At 30.2% G+C, this 14,837-nt stretch overlaps 1 protein-coding gene across 3 annotated transcripts; it reads right to left on the reverse strand.

Annotated features, from left to right (window-relative positions):
• Positions 1-2,292: 2,292 nt before the first annotated feature.
• Positions 2,293-9,015, reverse strand: LOC121121245 (uncharacterized). Of its 3 annotated transcripts, none has more exons than XM_071890238.1 (4): positions 8,870-9,015; positions 8,752-8,811; positions 3,054-3,841; positions 2,293-2,997 (listed from the first exon to the last, which is right to left on the reverse strand). In XM_071890238.1, the coding sequence occupies exons 3-4, from the start codon at positions 3,837-3,839 to the stop codon at positions 2,599-2,601; spliced, it is 1,185 nt and encodes a 394-aa protein (XP_071746339.1). In that variant the 5' UTR covers positions 3,840-3,841; positions 8,752-8,811; positions 8,870-9,015; the 3' UTR covers positions 2,293-2,598. The 3 variants fall into 3 exon arrangements, with proteins under 3 accessions (XP_071746339.1, XP_071746340.1, XP_040572069.1); XM_071890239.1 differs by having other exon boundaries at positions 8,900-8,965; XM_040716135.2 differs by having other exon boundaries at positions 8,752-8,884.
• Between the last annotated feature and the right edge of the window lie 5,822 nt (positions 9,016-14,837).

Consider the following 14,837-nt stretch of genomic DNA (forward strand, 5'->3'; position numbering starts at 1 on the left):
CACTTATTATTTGCTAAATAAATAGTAAATCTATTGATAGCTCAAAAAAAAGTAGTTCCCAATGTTCATTTTAAACATTTTGAAATGGTGTACTATCGTTAGTTTTAAAAACAGAAGTGATAATTAAACAAAGAGCTAGTATTATCTCACTATTCCCCATGTCCTCAACGAATTTTTTGTAAATTCCTTGACTTAGCTATTATGCTAAGGAGAAACGTATGTTCAATATAGAAAAAATAAATAAACACCCCAGCGAAAAATAATGAATTATAAATCTATGTATCAATAATATACCCTCTTTGGGATTAAAAATACAAGTAACAATTAAACAAAGGACTAAGGCCCAAAAGTTTTTGAGAGTAGAATTTGTCGGAGCTCAAACAAAAATTAGATATAAATTGTGTACTTCCAAAAATATAAGTAGATTGGATGAACGATGAAGATTGTATTAAGCATCATAATGATATATTATTAATTTATCTGTGACCTCAACGCCTCTTTTTTTTTATATCTATTGACTCAGTTATTTTTTCTAGCCCTACATCTTGTCAAATATTTTCAATGTCCCGTAAATCAGGCCATTTTTTTTTTATTATTTTTATTCATACTATCAAATAAATTTTACATTATTATCATGAAAATCTTTGTAGCAGCACAAAAAGAAAAAAATAAGAGAAATATCTGTTCAATCAGAAAAATAAAAACTCAATATCCCAGAAAAAAATAATGAAATATAAATCTATGATCTGATTTATATCACTAAGTATCAATATTTATAATAAATAGGATCATAGATTACTCAAGAGTGAAGTTGAGTAATCCATGATAGAATTTTCAAATAAAAATAATAATTATAGAATAAAAAATTGATGTTATTTGTAGGTAAATGTGTATACAGCGAGTGATGATTGATCAATGTTATTATGAGTTAATGCAATTAAAGAAGGTTCATAGGAGTCATATCTTAATATAATTGAATACATAAATATGAAGAAGTAAAAGTTGAACTTATTCTAACAATAAATTATCAAAATAAATTTGAAACGAAGGAAGAAACTTCATTATGTACCGTGTCTTTAGTTTGAATCGTGGCAATAATAACGATATGCTGCTTTTAAATAGGCAAAATATGGAATAAAGAATTGAGATAGTATGAGAGACATTGTAAATTACCTTCCTCGAGGCTGCTCCACGATGGTATTTTAGGACAATTCCGCGCGGAGGAGCGCTGCTAACTCAATTCTCTTCTCGTTCTGTGTGCTCATGGTGGCGACTCAGACAAAAAATTTCTTAGCAATCGACAGCTAATTATGTGTCTAATTATTGTTTATCGGAAAATTGTAAAAAAGTATTACTCTGAACCTCTCAAAATTTGTATAATAGAGATGAGTTAATAATTAAGTATGAGTATATGTATATTTCATTTAATAAAACGAACTCACGTTTAGTAGCACACAAAGGAAGTTATTTCAAAAAGTTGAGACATCAGCTTTGATAATTTTTGAATGATCTACACTCTGATACTATATTAATCGAGGTTATCATGAAGGGTAATAAACCTATCTGTTACATTGTAATTAATGATGTAATTCTTCTTAGAAACTATTTCCCTAGCAGTTGAGAAGACCTTATCACTAAGAACAGCAGTTGAGGTGATAAATAACTAATGGCTAACTTAAACTGTAAGAGTGGGTTGGGCCTTAGAATTAGTTATAAGTTGTATAACTTGTAGGCCATGGCTCCATTCCGGTCCTTTGTTATGAATAATTACATAAAAATATTTGTAAATTTGGCGCCTTCAGTTTGTCCTTTACCTTGAATAATTATTTATAAATTTGTATTTCGCAGGAGCAATTAGATATTCCTTAAGTAGCTAGATACTTGATTGCTCAAGACTCATATAGATATTTCATGTTTCCATGGTTCGGTTTTAAACTATGCCCAGTTTTTTAAAAGATATTTTGGATGAGTTTGAGTAATTTACAAAAAAATGGTCTGTACTTATGTGGAGTAATACTCGAATCCAACTCTAGTATTTTGTAACAATTTTGAATTTTAAAACTGTGTGTGACGTCTTGGTGTACTGACACACTTAAAACAGTTGGTTTTTAGATCACTAAGATCGTTGAGATTCAAGGAAGAGATACAAAACAAAGTATATTCAGATGAACAATGTACGAGTTTAACATTTTTTGATATTAGAAAATGATATGGAATATCACTTTCATTTTTTTTCTACAGAGTTTTTTCTTACAAAATAGTAATTTCTAAATAAATACTTCTTAAACAATATTATAAGCAAAAATATCTAATATCATGTAAAGCATTTATACAAGTTTTATATATTCTTAAATAAAGGATAAATTAACAAATAAATTACACAAAACAATCTAAAGTATTTTATTCGATTTATATTGAATGGTAATATGTATATATATAAAGGATATTACAGAAAGAATGAGGATATCCTAGACATCAATAAGTAATGGCAGAAAATATTGAGATATGATTTGAATAACTCTTTCTATGAACATTTTTTTAAAGTATAACATGTATGAAACACATTTTAATCCATTATTTCCTTTTGTATGAGTTTGTTTAATTAGCAGGTACTTCCTCAAAATTTCCTTCCTCAGCTGAATCCCGGAATTCTTGAATTGCTTCTTCAGAGGGTTTGAGTAGGAGGCCTACCCAGTGAGTATAGTGATTCATGGGGAAATCTGCGAGCCATGTTCCTGTGTACGCGTATACAACAACCTCATCTCCCTTCTTGAGACTAAGTAGAATAGTAGTTCCAGCCATTGAGTTTTTGTGATTATCCTTATGGTTTTGATCAAAGATAGAAGCCACTTCTTCACCATTGTGACGGATAGACAAAAGAGCTTTTTTGTTGTCATGAGTAGCAACATGGAAAATAAATATATAAGCACCGCCAATAGGAGCAATGAACACTCCAGATTCAGGATCTAATCCTCCGCCCACATTACAGCTTACACCCTATAAGTTAAAGAAAAATAAATATACAAATATCCTTTTGTTTTGTTTTAGCTTACATTGAAAGTAAGGTTCTCTTCGCCGCCTCCATCATAGGCCTTAGTTCTGTATGCATCAAAGTAAACAGAAAGGGGTTTACCGGCCAAAGACTTTAGGAAAGCGTTTTCTTTCATCATTCGTGTTCTGAGCTCATCCATTTCTTTATTACGATCGTCATTTTGAGAATCCATGCGGTTTTGTAAATCTTTGAGAGCTTCTTCCCTATCTTTGATTTCCTTATCAACTCTTTCGTTCAGATTCTTGTCTTCCTCAGATCTTTGTTTGTTCTCAGAATCCATTCTTGAGTTAAGAGCTGCAATATCTGAAATACGCCCATCGTTTTCAGTCTTGGCAAAGTTGTTTAGATCAGCAATTTCCGCCTTGCGAGCATCATTCTCAGATTTAGCAAAGTTATCCAAGTTAGCAATTTCTGTCTTGCGGGCATCGTTCTCCCCCTTTGCCCATTTGTCCAAATCTTGGATTTCTGACTTTCTTGCACTATTTTCTGTATCAAGTTTTCCTTCCAATTTGGAAATGTCTACGATACGAGCTTGATTATCCTTTTGTTGCCTTTCTTCAAGAGATTTGACTTCATTCTTTCTCAAGTCATTCTCTCTCTCTGCAGATACAACAAAAGCATCGTGGTCCTTTCGTAGTTGCTCGTGATCCCCTCTTAAGGCATCAATTTCATCCTTGCGATCCTTGTTAGCAGTGATGAGACCACGAAGAGTATCTGTTAACTTGTTGTTGAAGTTATTGCAACTCTCGGTTGTAGCATTTAAATCTTGCTCCAAATTGTCAGCCATTTCTAGAAGATAAGATGAGTATAAAATTTACATGCATCTACACGTACAACTCTACAAAATTGACCTTTTTTACATTCATAAGCTCAAATTAAGACAGGAATAAGCATATATTAAATATAATTGTCAAAAAGTACATTTATTTATAATTTTAGATTTATTTTTTTGGAATTACAAAACACTCTAAAATGGTTACTTCTGACAAAGTTAATTTGAATCGCTATTTTCATAGAACAATATTTGGACTAACTGCTATGACTTTGGGTTGTGTATACTATGCCTCACTGTTTAAAAGAAAACAAAGGTCTTACCAAAGCCTTGGGGATGTGTTGAGTGATGACATGAAACGCATAAAATCTACATTTGTAAAAGAACCAACACTGGGGGATATGGCAAAAGATACTTATAATGATGTTAAAAATTCTGTGACTGAATCAACAAAAAAAATGGAAAAAGCCACTGATAAAACACTCAACGATATAAAAGACAATTTAAAGTCCGGCAAAGACTCTAAATAGTTATGATATACATTATGTACATATATGGTTTTAGCAACGAATTTGTATAATAAAATAATTTGTTCTGAATATAAATCTTTGAATATCTCATTTCAAATTAATTTATCATCAATCACATTTATCTTTGAGTTGTAAATAAAATAATTTTATTTGATATACTTTTGTATTGTTAAAATGATTTTAGATAAATTATGACAGAAAATCAGATGATCTAAATGTAGCTCCCTAAAATAGTTCATATTTTTGAATTAAAGAGCTGCTTATCCGAGATCTAAGAAATGGTGATTTGGGAAATTAACTTCTATATGAACTCCGACTTGGTATTGTGTTAGTCTTGAATATAATAAATTTAATGTGTACAATTCCATTTGAAAACCAGCCAATGATTATTCTTCAGTTCATAGAAGGAGCTATTTACTTTCGTCCTCATATTTATACATCAATTTATTTGTCGTTTATTGTACGCATTCATACTTAATAGAAATGCCTTTTAAGTAAATTTACTCCACTGTTTTTATATACATATTATTGAGAGTGAGAAATGGATCAATGTTAGAAAAAGTTTAATAGTAGTAACGTTAAGTAAAAACGGAAAGTGAATAAAAAATTTCATAAAATGAAACCTTTGATATAGCAATTGCTTTTTTGTTTGCTTTTAAAACAAGAAAAAGAACAATCTCGAGATCTTTATGAGTAGTTACTTCTAACTTGCATGCTTAATTTATTCCTCTGATTTCGCAATCTATTAGAAATTATCTTTTCCAAAAATCTTATTTTAGTTAACTTTTTTTTTTTTTTTTTTGGGAGATTTTTGGAAAAGATAATTAGTTTAAATTAGATTGACTGAGCTAACCATTAATAGTTAATACTCATAAGCTATATAAATTTACATCCATTGAAAACCCTTGTGTATTGCCAGGTAGCTTTACAAAGTATAAACTGCACATCTAAAGCAAAAATATTAATAAAATATCATCTGAAGTAGATGGAAAGAGCTAGTTGTTTAATATCGGAAATATCTATCTTCATGTATATGTATACCGCAACCTCTCTTCATTTTACAATTTCAGTAAACGCTCGACTGAGATCAATGATTTATAAGCAACATTATATTACATTAAAAATGATTTATTTCCTTGTTATTAAGCGTCTTAATACACTCCGTGTATATTGATTATCCTTCATTGCTTTCATCAAGCATCTAGGTCAAAGTGCGCAAAAATTAGAAAAGAGTATATGTCTAAATATATTTCTTTTTGACTTTTACCCCTTTCTCCTTCTTTGACATGGAGTTTTGCCAATCTTTTGGTGTTAGCTTATTTCCAATACTTTTTGTATATAAAATCTTTGTAAATATGATTTTTTCTTTTGATATATTTCGCATTACACTCTCGTAAACAATAAAAATAATAATATTAGCATTTTGCATAATGTATTAATACTTCTGCATTTAAAAGCATATACATAATCAATTTATAAATAAAAGTAAACATAAATATTTATAATGAAAGAGATTTTCAACACATCCATCCGATATACTATTATTTTATTGACTTGTAACCTGTCCAAGTAAAGAGAAGAATTGCAGAATATGTATGTATATAGTTGACATAACGTATTCCATACTTAAAATAATACACTCAACTGACGATATTAATAGCTTTTCCTCATATATTATCACTGTGGAATTCATAATTCATCTTTCATCATAACTCTACAAATGACATCAAAGTATCCCTTTCAGATTGAATAATAATCCTCTAATGTTATAGGAATGTATTTGGACTTTATCCAGGTCGAGACATTTGACAAAATTCGTCGTAAGAGAATTTAAAAAAGAATGACCGTGTAATTCAAGATTATCAAATATTCTAAACATTTGTATGTACTTCAATGACGTACATACCCCCTGGCCTATTTTGTTGAAACGAAATGAAGTTTTGAATAAAACTTTATTTCGTTAGTAACTTAAATATATGTAAATACTTTATTGAATATTTATTTGCTATCTGTTATTTGGATAGCATGAAGTTTCTTAGGTCATTCTTTTAAATCTACTTTTATTGATTAATTTCCTGTAAATAAAATATCTAATAACAATTATTCAGATTTTTTTTTTAAATGACAAGATAATCAAAAAAACTTTAATTGCAAACTGTAGTATCACAACACCTTACATAATATTTTCGTCCATATACAAATTGATATTTTTAAAAATAAACAGGAAGTTTTTGTAGGTCCGTCTTTATAGATAAAATCAGTATGTTTAGATAGTAGTATTTCTAAAACGAAATTTCAAATGATTTTAACTACAAATAATATGAATTCAAGACAATGCAACGAAATTCAAAATATGTTAGCGGACTCTTGTATGGAAAAAGTTTTTGTATACATTTTGGATATCAAACGGAAATTTTGAAAGTAATAAAAACACACAATCATGAATGCTAGCATTAAAGAATGAAAACAGGATATCAAAAAAATGTCAAGGTCAACAATAGGTTTATCAATTAGTTACTTGGATATCTTAATTTATATGTTTCACATAAGTAAAACTGTGTGTATGAACCGGGAGGAAACTTGAAACTTACACACTAAAAAAAGAAAATTGCCTCCCATTCTTTAAAAAAATCTGTATTAATCTTTTTCAGATACAAACCCAATTTCTAATTGATTTATTTTATTTGGCCGCCATTGGCCTTGCAAATGACGACAAGCCTCTTGCAAAAAGAATTGCAAGTATTGCATATAATGTTTGGGTCCATGGTATCCCACTCCTCGTCGACAGAGACCTTCGGGGCTTTAACATTCGGGTGACGAATACTAGAGGCCCTCCTCTCTATCTGCATCCAGAAAAAAAAGTCGAGGTGATTGAAATCCAGATTATATAGGGGCCACATGTCCCAGAAAGCGATATTGTTAGCTGAGAAGGTCTGAGTAATTTTTGCAGTGTGAGCGAGGAAGAAGAGTTGATACCCTAAGCCTTGAATCTCTCTTGCACTAACCTTCCTCGTCCGATTTAAAAACTTCAAAAAGCAGCAGATGCTTCAGATAAATGGCTACTTATACAATTACAGACAGTTCTAATTTCCAGACACACAACCTCTCAAATCAATATAATACATGTGTGTAAGTTTCAAGTTTCCAGCCGGTACATAATTTTTTTTTTTTTTAAATAAAAATTCTGGGAAATCTTGTCATAATAAAAAAATACTTTCTTTATAAAAGTTGATGTGACTGAATTTTTCTGCATATACTTAGAGATTAAATAAATGGAAAATATATATCATTAAATTGAATAGAATAGCTTTTGTGTTTAATTCATTAATCATTTGTTATTTCGACAGATCCATTTTTTAGAATCTATGCACTTATGTATATTTGTTTAAAATGTGTTCACAGCACTTTTTGAGACATAGATATAACCAAAGAGCTATGAGAACTGAGATTGACCTACTTTAAATATACGATGGGAATAGAAAGAGCTTTAATGGTTTGCAAAATATATCTTATGAGAGTAGCATCACGATCAGAAACATTTCATTATGGCAACAACTATATTTTACTTTATCATGAGCAAAATAGGTTTACAGGTAGGCTTTAATTTAAAATTATTTTGATTTTTGATTAATGTCTTCTTTTTTTTTTATAATACGACGATAATTTAACATTTGATTTATTTATCGGAACTTTTCGTAATTAATTACACTTCGTTGAAAAAAGATCAAATACTTTTTTTTTAAATATTGATACTAAAATAATGTAAATATATACATTCTTACATCATCAAAAAGTGAATCCGAATTATGTTAAAAAATGTTTTAATCCAACAAAGATGAATAAACAAAGCGTCAAATAGCAAGTCTATGAAAAAAATGTATTTGTATTGAGTTAGAGTATATTTTTTGACTATGAGAGATTTTTGCATTTCGCTAGGGCATGAATAGAGCATGATGCTCTTGATTTTCTGCAATAAATATTTAGAACTACATGAGTGTAGTTATTTACTAATACATATTTAACTTATAATTGATAGATAATTTTCCAATCATTGCTTTCTATGAATGTTTATGAGTCTCAATAGCTGTATATTAGTATGCATTAAAACAATAGAAGATCTATCGAAAAGAACATGGAGTTAAACATTTATAAAAACTATTCTAAGGGGGCTGGAAAAAAGTAAAAAATAGTTTTATATGGAGGGAAAAACAAGAAAAGGCTTATGAATCTTTGCCTCATGTATTATTCTACATATATTCCTAATGATCCATATTTCCATTTGTAAGTCCATCCGTCAAACATTGAAAAGTACTTTATTCATTTTTATTTTTAGTAGGGGGTCATGGGAGGTACAAGATGATTCAGAAGTTGAACATATCGTATTAATCTTCTCTTACCTAAATTTTCTCTCTTCACCTTTTGAGTCCAACACCATCAACAACAATTATTTACAAGAACTGGATTAAGAAAAAATAATAATAGGTATTAAGAAAAAAAACCTTAAGCGGGTCACACTTTTTTTTCTTTTAATATTCCAATTTATACTTTTTTTTTCGAGAGCGTTATATACACTTATTTTTGGCAAGAACTTGCACGCCCAAGGGATGAATTTGAGTGAAAGGGAGGTCGTAGAAATGACTGATAATAAGACTATATTGACTGCTACCTATTACTATGAGATAGGTTTATTTTTCATGCCCCTCTTTTATTGTACGCCATTAGCCATAATATCGATCTTAGAAGAAGAAAGCTATATTTTGTATACGAAAAGTCCTATGATGTCAAAAGAGACAGGCTCTGTGACATTTCAAATACTTGAAAATCATGAATGAATGCCCTCAGAGAAAACGAGGGTCTTATTTCAATATCATATTGGAATGTAACTGGAAATAGTTGGGAAAATGGTGAGTGAGATTCTGTGAAGTATAAAATAAATATAAAACTTCTTAGCAGAAGACAAATTTTAAAAAAATATATAAGAAAAAAAAATTTTTTTTTTTTTTTCAACCAAAAATGTGTGAAGGTAGAAGTTATCTATGAGTTTCAATTTCATTTTAGAAAGCTTTTCACAAATCCAACTTGAGGGAAAATACATTTTGAAAAGTTATTTTTAGAAATAACAGTTTGTGAGAAAAAAAAAACACTCATTATAAGATGTCTGCATATTTTACCAAGTGTCATTGTGATCTGACAAGGTCATGAGTTGACCCCTACAGCTATTTCCTCTCCCCTCCCCCCTTTCAAAACATTATCCCCCTAATTTATGTCAGGGTTTCATCATTATCATATCTACCTACTTACAAATAAAAATAATATTGTAATATCTCGAGACAACTTTTAAAATATTTAAAATATTTTCTCAGACCTTTTTGAATTGGATTTGTATGTTTTGCATCTAACCCTGGGGATATGATTGAGCAATTACTTATTCATGCATGTATCTGCATGTGTATGTACTTAATACTCATTAGGCGTTGGAATATAGCATTTCATGCATGCAAGGACATGTACCTTGAAGATATGAGTGAAAAATAAATATCAATCAAAGAATTTGAATACACGTATGTATCTGGATTGGACATAGCCCAATAAATTATTTTTTATCCCGTAGATGTATTCGGGTCATGGATAATTGATATAATTCGTATTATATGAAAGGAATGTTATCATAAGTGCAACTAATGGGATTTAGCTTATTTAAATGTTTATTTATCGTTTGAAAGAATCAAAATTGTGAAATAAAGATTGTGTATAACGAATATTAAAAATTATTCAATCAATAAAAACTTTTTATTTGTATGCAGTGTTCGAGTTGTAGGGAGGATTGGGGGTGATGTAATCACAACCTACAAATGTTCTAAAATCATACCTTTCTAAAACAGGCATCTCTTCACTCAACCTTTTGTGTAATTTAAATAATGAATAATGGCACGCCTTCTGTAGAAGGTGAAACCCCATAGAACTCAATGGACAACGTGCTCGGAAGAAATTATTCTCTTGAACTCAATGTGCGAAGATTCGCGCCCAGGTCATTCCTAGAGAAGGAAATATATTTTTTTATGTATATGGACTTCAAAGACGATTCATAGCTTAGAAGGAGTCATTGTAATGTTAATGTTATGCTTAATCATTGCAACTAAATCTGACCAATAAAGGAAGACTAAAAAAAGTAACTCCAGACCCTCTATAATCAAAATCAGTGACCATTCCCTTTGGCTTGATTTTACAACTTGAACCCTGGTTATATGTATTGATCAGAATTTACAACCGGGTGTTTTTGACAAAAAAAACTGTTATCGAATAGCCAAAGCCAGATTTAAGACAATGGAAAAATTTATTTTCTTATTAACATAAGTTATTTTTTTCTATTTATTCTGTATTCTTATTATTAAAGTGCATGTTGACAATTATGACAATACTATACTAGTGAAGAAAGTGAAATCAGTGAAGAGGATATATTAAATCCACACTATCCATGGTAAATGGCTTTGTAATTTTTATTTAAATATGTATCTAGAAAGCTTAGAATACAATGTGTAAGTACTTTACATTGATGCAAGTTTTGTCTACGATCTTCACGTGTTGAAATAAACCATATAATTATCGCTTTTTGGAGCGACTTTAGGAGGCCTTCCCTCAAGCTTCCGGCAATTTTTTTTTGTCAATCTAGGTCTGGCATGATGTCTGACATTGTACTATACATTGATGCAAATTTTGTCAATGTACTTTATTGTTAAAAAAAACGTCCAGAGGTTTTTTTCAGGGGTGTCCAGAGGTCATACCCAGCAGGGGTGGTCAGGTTGGGAAAAAAATCAATGTTCTTGGTGACATAAGTAATGTCAGGGGGTCAAACCTTCTGCACCTTATGGGGAAATCTTCCGTGGCAGGCTCTCGGATTATAAAGTCTAAACTATAAAAAGTATCAAGTATGGTTTCCCATTTCCCGGGAACTATCGAGATCTTTTCGGATCCGAGACATGAGTGTTCCATTAATTTAATATTGTTAACCCACTTGTTTCTAACACAATTTTTTGTTTGATGATCAAGATGTCCCACTATTTTTCATATCTTATTATGATTCATCAAAAGAGAATTTTAAATATTTTGGAGGTTAATAAATATCCTCATTTTTTCAGATTTGAAAAAATAAAAACGGTTATATTTTTTTAACTTATTATTCTTCCAAGGAAATAGTCTGTTAATCATTAATGTTACTATATATATTTAGACGTCTATGTTGAAAATATTGTTTAGTTCTAAAGTATACTCGTGCATCAGAATTTATTGATGTGTGAATTATGGGGGACTCTATTTTTCCTCTCGATATGAAGACTTTTTTTTTTTTTTTTGTCAATGTATCAACTGGTAAATTCCTTCTGCTTAATATCCTTTGTTGTGCTGATGATACTTTGATACATTCAGGATAACTATATATAGGTGATTGAAAACAAAGCCAATAAAATATATTTTCAAATTTTCTAAGAATAAATTACAATCTGTCTTTTGTTCAAGTGATGATAATTAAAATACAAGGTTTGTTCTATGTATGTATTTATGGCTTGAAATGTACCTCTAAACTTACTAAATGATATAAATTGCTTCTAAAACTATCACCTCTAAAGTATCTCAATAATTAATGAGAGAAAATAATTGGTCGTTTATGCCAAATTACGCACATTCTGTATTCAATAGTATCATCTATAACACTATGCAACAATATTCAGGTCTTGGCTAAAACCCACATTTATTATTGTCATTTAAGCCATACAAAGTGAAAATGATCATTAAAATTTCAATCGAAGTAGGTTCAAGCTTAAAGGCAGAGGTCGGCAACCCCTGGCCCGCGAATGAATTTTGACCACCCTCATCTTATGATGGGCAATCATCTAAATATAGGCATAATAATACACCATGGCACTGCAGCGATAGCTTTTGGCCCTATTCCACGACAAAACATATTTGTTTGGCCCATTCTCTCAAAAAGGTTGCCGATTCCTCCTTTAATGCCTTTCCTTTTAGTATAATTTCGATTCAATGCAATATTTTGAAGTGAAATAACTATAAAAATATGTGTAAAGTTGCGTTATTTTATTCAAAATTTAATATAATTAGGTTAATTATTCGATTGACTGTAAGAAATAATAAATCCAGCTCCAATCGGGTATAATAAAGTTGTTGTGACAAAAATCTCGTAGTTCCTTTTTGTTTCATATTACTATTGTCTTTTCTTGCCTTTATTTTGAGAGCAGGAATGGTTCAGAAATTAAATAAGTCGATTAAATTGTTTATATTTAATCAGCAAATACATTGTAGACGATTTATATTTAAATTAAGGTTAATCTCTTTCTAAAATATTAATTACTTATTACAATTAGTCAAATAATCGACTTAATTATTTTTAATTTCGAAAAGTTCTCTCGTATTTTTCCACATTACATATGGTGCTCAATTTTAAAAGTGTTCTAACCAAATAGTAAATTTAATAAAGTTGTATTTCAATCAATTGCCACATTAAATAACAGTAGTACCATATGTTGAACTTTTTGGTCATATCCAACCCCAAGCAACTACTTCACATTATTTATTTATTTCTATCTGTAAACTGTTCAAATTTTAATTTTTTTTTCAAACCTTTTAATCTTGATTTTTCCCGTTCTTCAAGATCTATACAAACTAAATATACCAGTTATTTGGAGTTTGGACCGTGCCTATGCCTGCCGCATTGGCCATGAAAATTTATTGTCCGTGGCTCTAAAAAAAGGGGGGAAAAACATGACTGTTTGTATTCTTTTGACTATAGCTTCGCAATGGATTATCGTATAGAATTGTTATGGGCATCAAATGAAAGCCAATAAACTCTGCTTTAATTTTGTTAAATATATTATTAACCTTTTATTTGTGCCCATGGGTAAATTTTACGTCAGATATTAAAACAAATGCAGGAATTGAGGCAGTTTTGGGTATTGCTCCTCTGGACATATACATTAAGGAACAGGCAAAGAAATCAAGATGGAGAACGAAGCACTTCTTACGTGATACCTGGGAGTGAATTGGTAATCTTCCGAAACATCCAAAACAAATTGTGTTTTAGAATCTGCTGTAGTAGCACAAATAACCTGTTGTGTGGTCAAGTTCGTTGCATTATATTTGTACATTTTATTTTATCTATGTATGTATGTATGGCAAGCAGTAATAAATATTTAATCAACTATTAAAAAATGCTCGTTTCTATATTGTTTCCATTTTTCCCCCTGTCTTTTTAGGTATTCTCCTACATTATTATTATCTTGACGTATACGTATACAAAAACTAAGATACAATAGAATAAAAAACAAAAAGTACATTTTTTCCTTGAACGAAGCTAATAACTCCATGCTAAAAAACAATACAGTAAAACATACTAGAAATGCATTGATTCTGTATGGTTTAAATTAGATTTCTCGAAATTAATACATTTATCAGTTTCTCTGCTCTTGGTTGTCGGTAATCCTAGTTACAAAATCACTCATGAATTTTACGACTTTTTCAGCGCCATCATTGGTCACTTTTACTGCTTGCACAAAACTCCCACGCTGCTCTATAGCTTTCAATATTTTCTCAGGTATCAAACGGTAAAATAAGCCAGTCACTTTTCATCCAAGAGCGTCTAAAAGATAGTGAAGTATGTTCTAAATCAATTGGAAATTATTGATAGGAGCATCGGGGGCAGATTTTGCAGTTATCAAGTCCTTTGTATAAAATAAAGCCAATAATTTATTTATTGGCTTTATTTTAATGATGGAGTTCTTCTCGTATTTTAATCCGTTTGAATACATTAATATTTTCAGATCATATATATTCTTTGTCATCCAACGGGCTTGATGAATTGCACCGGATTGTTCGGTGGAACTTGATATGAAAGGAAGACCGAGCAATTTTTCTTCCTCGAACTGTGGAGCACCAGCGACGAACACAGCGAAGATATTAACAGTGCAGTTCTTACCAAGAACGTCCCTTAAAAGTTTGCCATCTCAGTGTAATGTACAATATTTTAGTGGATTTTCCTTAAAGCTATTTATGTATATTTGGCAAAAATAATAATAATGTATGTATGGTATTTTTTCTATTGTATTCTATTTTTGTATACATATACGTCGAGATAATAATAATTTAGGAGAATACATAAAAAGAGAGGTGGGAAAATATTTTTTTTAAAAACTTTTTTTTCATATCAGGGGTAAAATTTACCCGTGGGCACAAATAGAGGGTGAATAACATAATTATAAAATTTAAAGCACAGTTTATTAACTTTGATTTGATACCTATATCAAATGCAATACGATAAGCCATTACGAAGTTATACTCAAAAGAATACGAACAATCACTTATTTTTTGCCTTTTTTTAAAGCCTCCAACAATTAATTTTCAAGGCCCATGCAGCAAGCATAGCTGCGGTCCAAAATCCAAATGACTTGTATATTTAGTTTCTGTAGATCTTCGAGAA

This window comes from Lepeophtheirus salmonis, chromosome 7, assembly GCF_016086655.4.
Source record: "Lepeophtheirus salmonis chromosome 7, UVic_Lsal_1.4, whole genome shotgun sequence".
Lineage (NCBI taxonomy): Eukaryota > Metazoa > Arthropoda > Copepoda > Siphonostomatoida > Caligidae > Lepeophtheirus > Lepeophtheirus salmonis.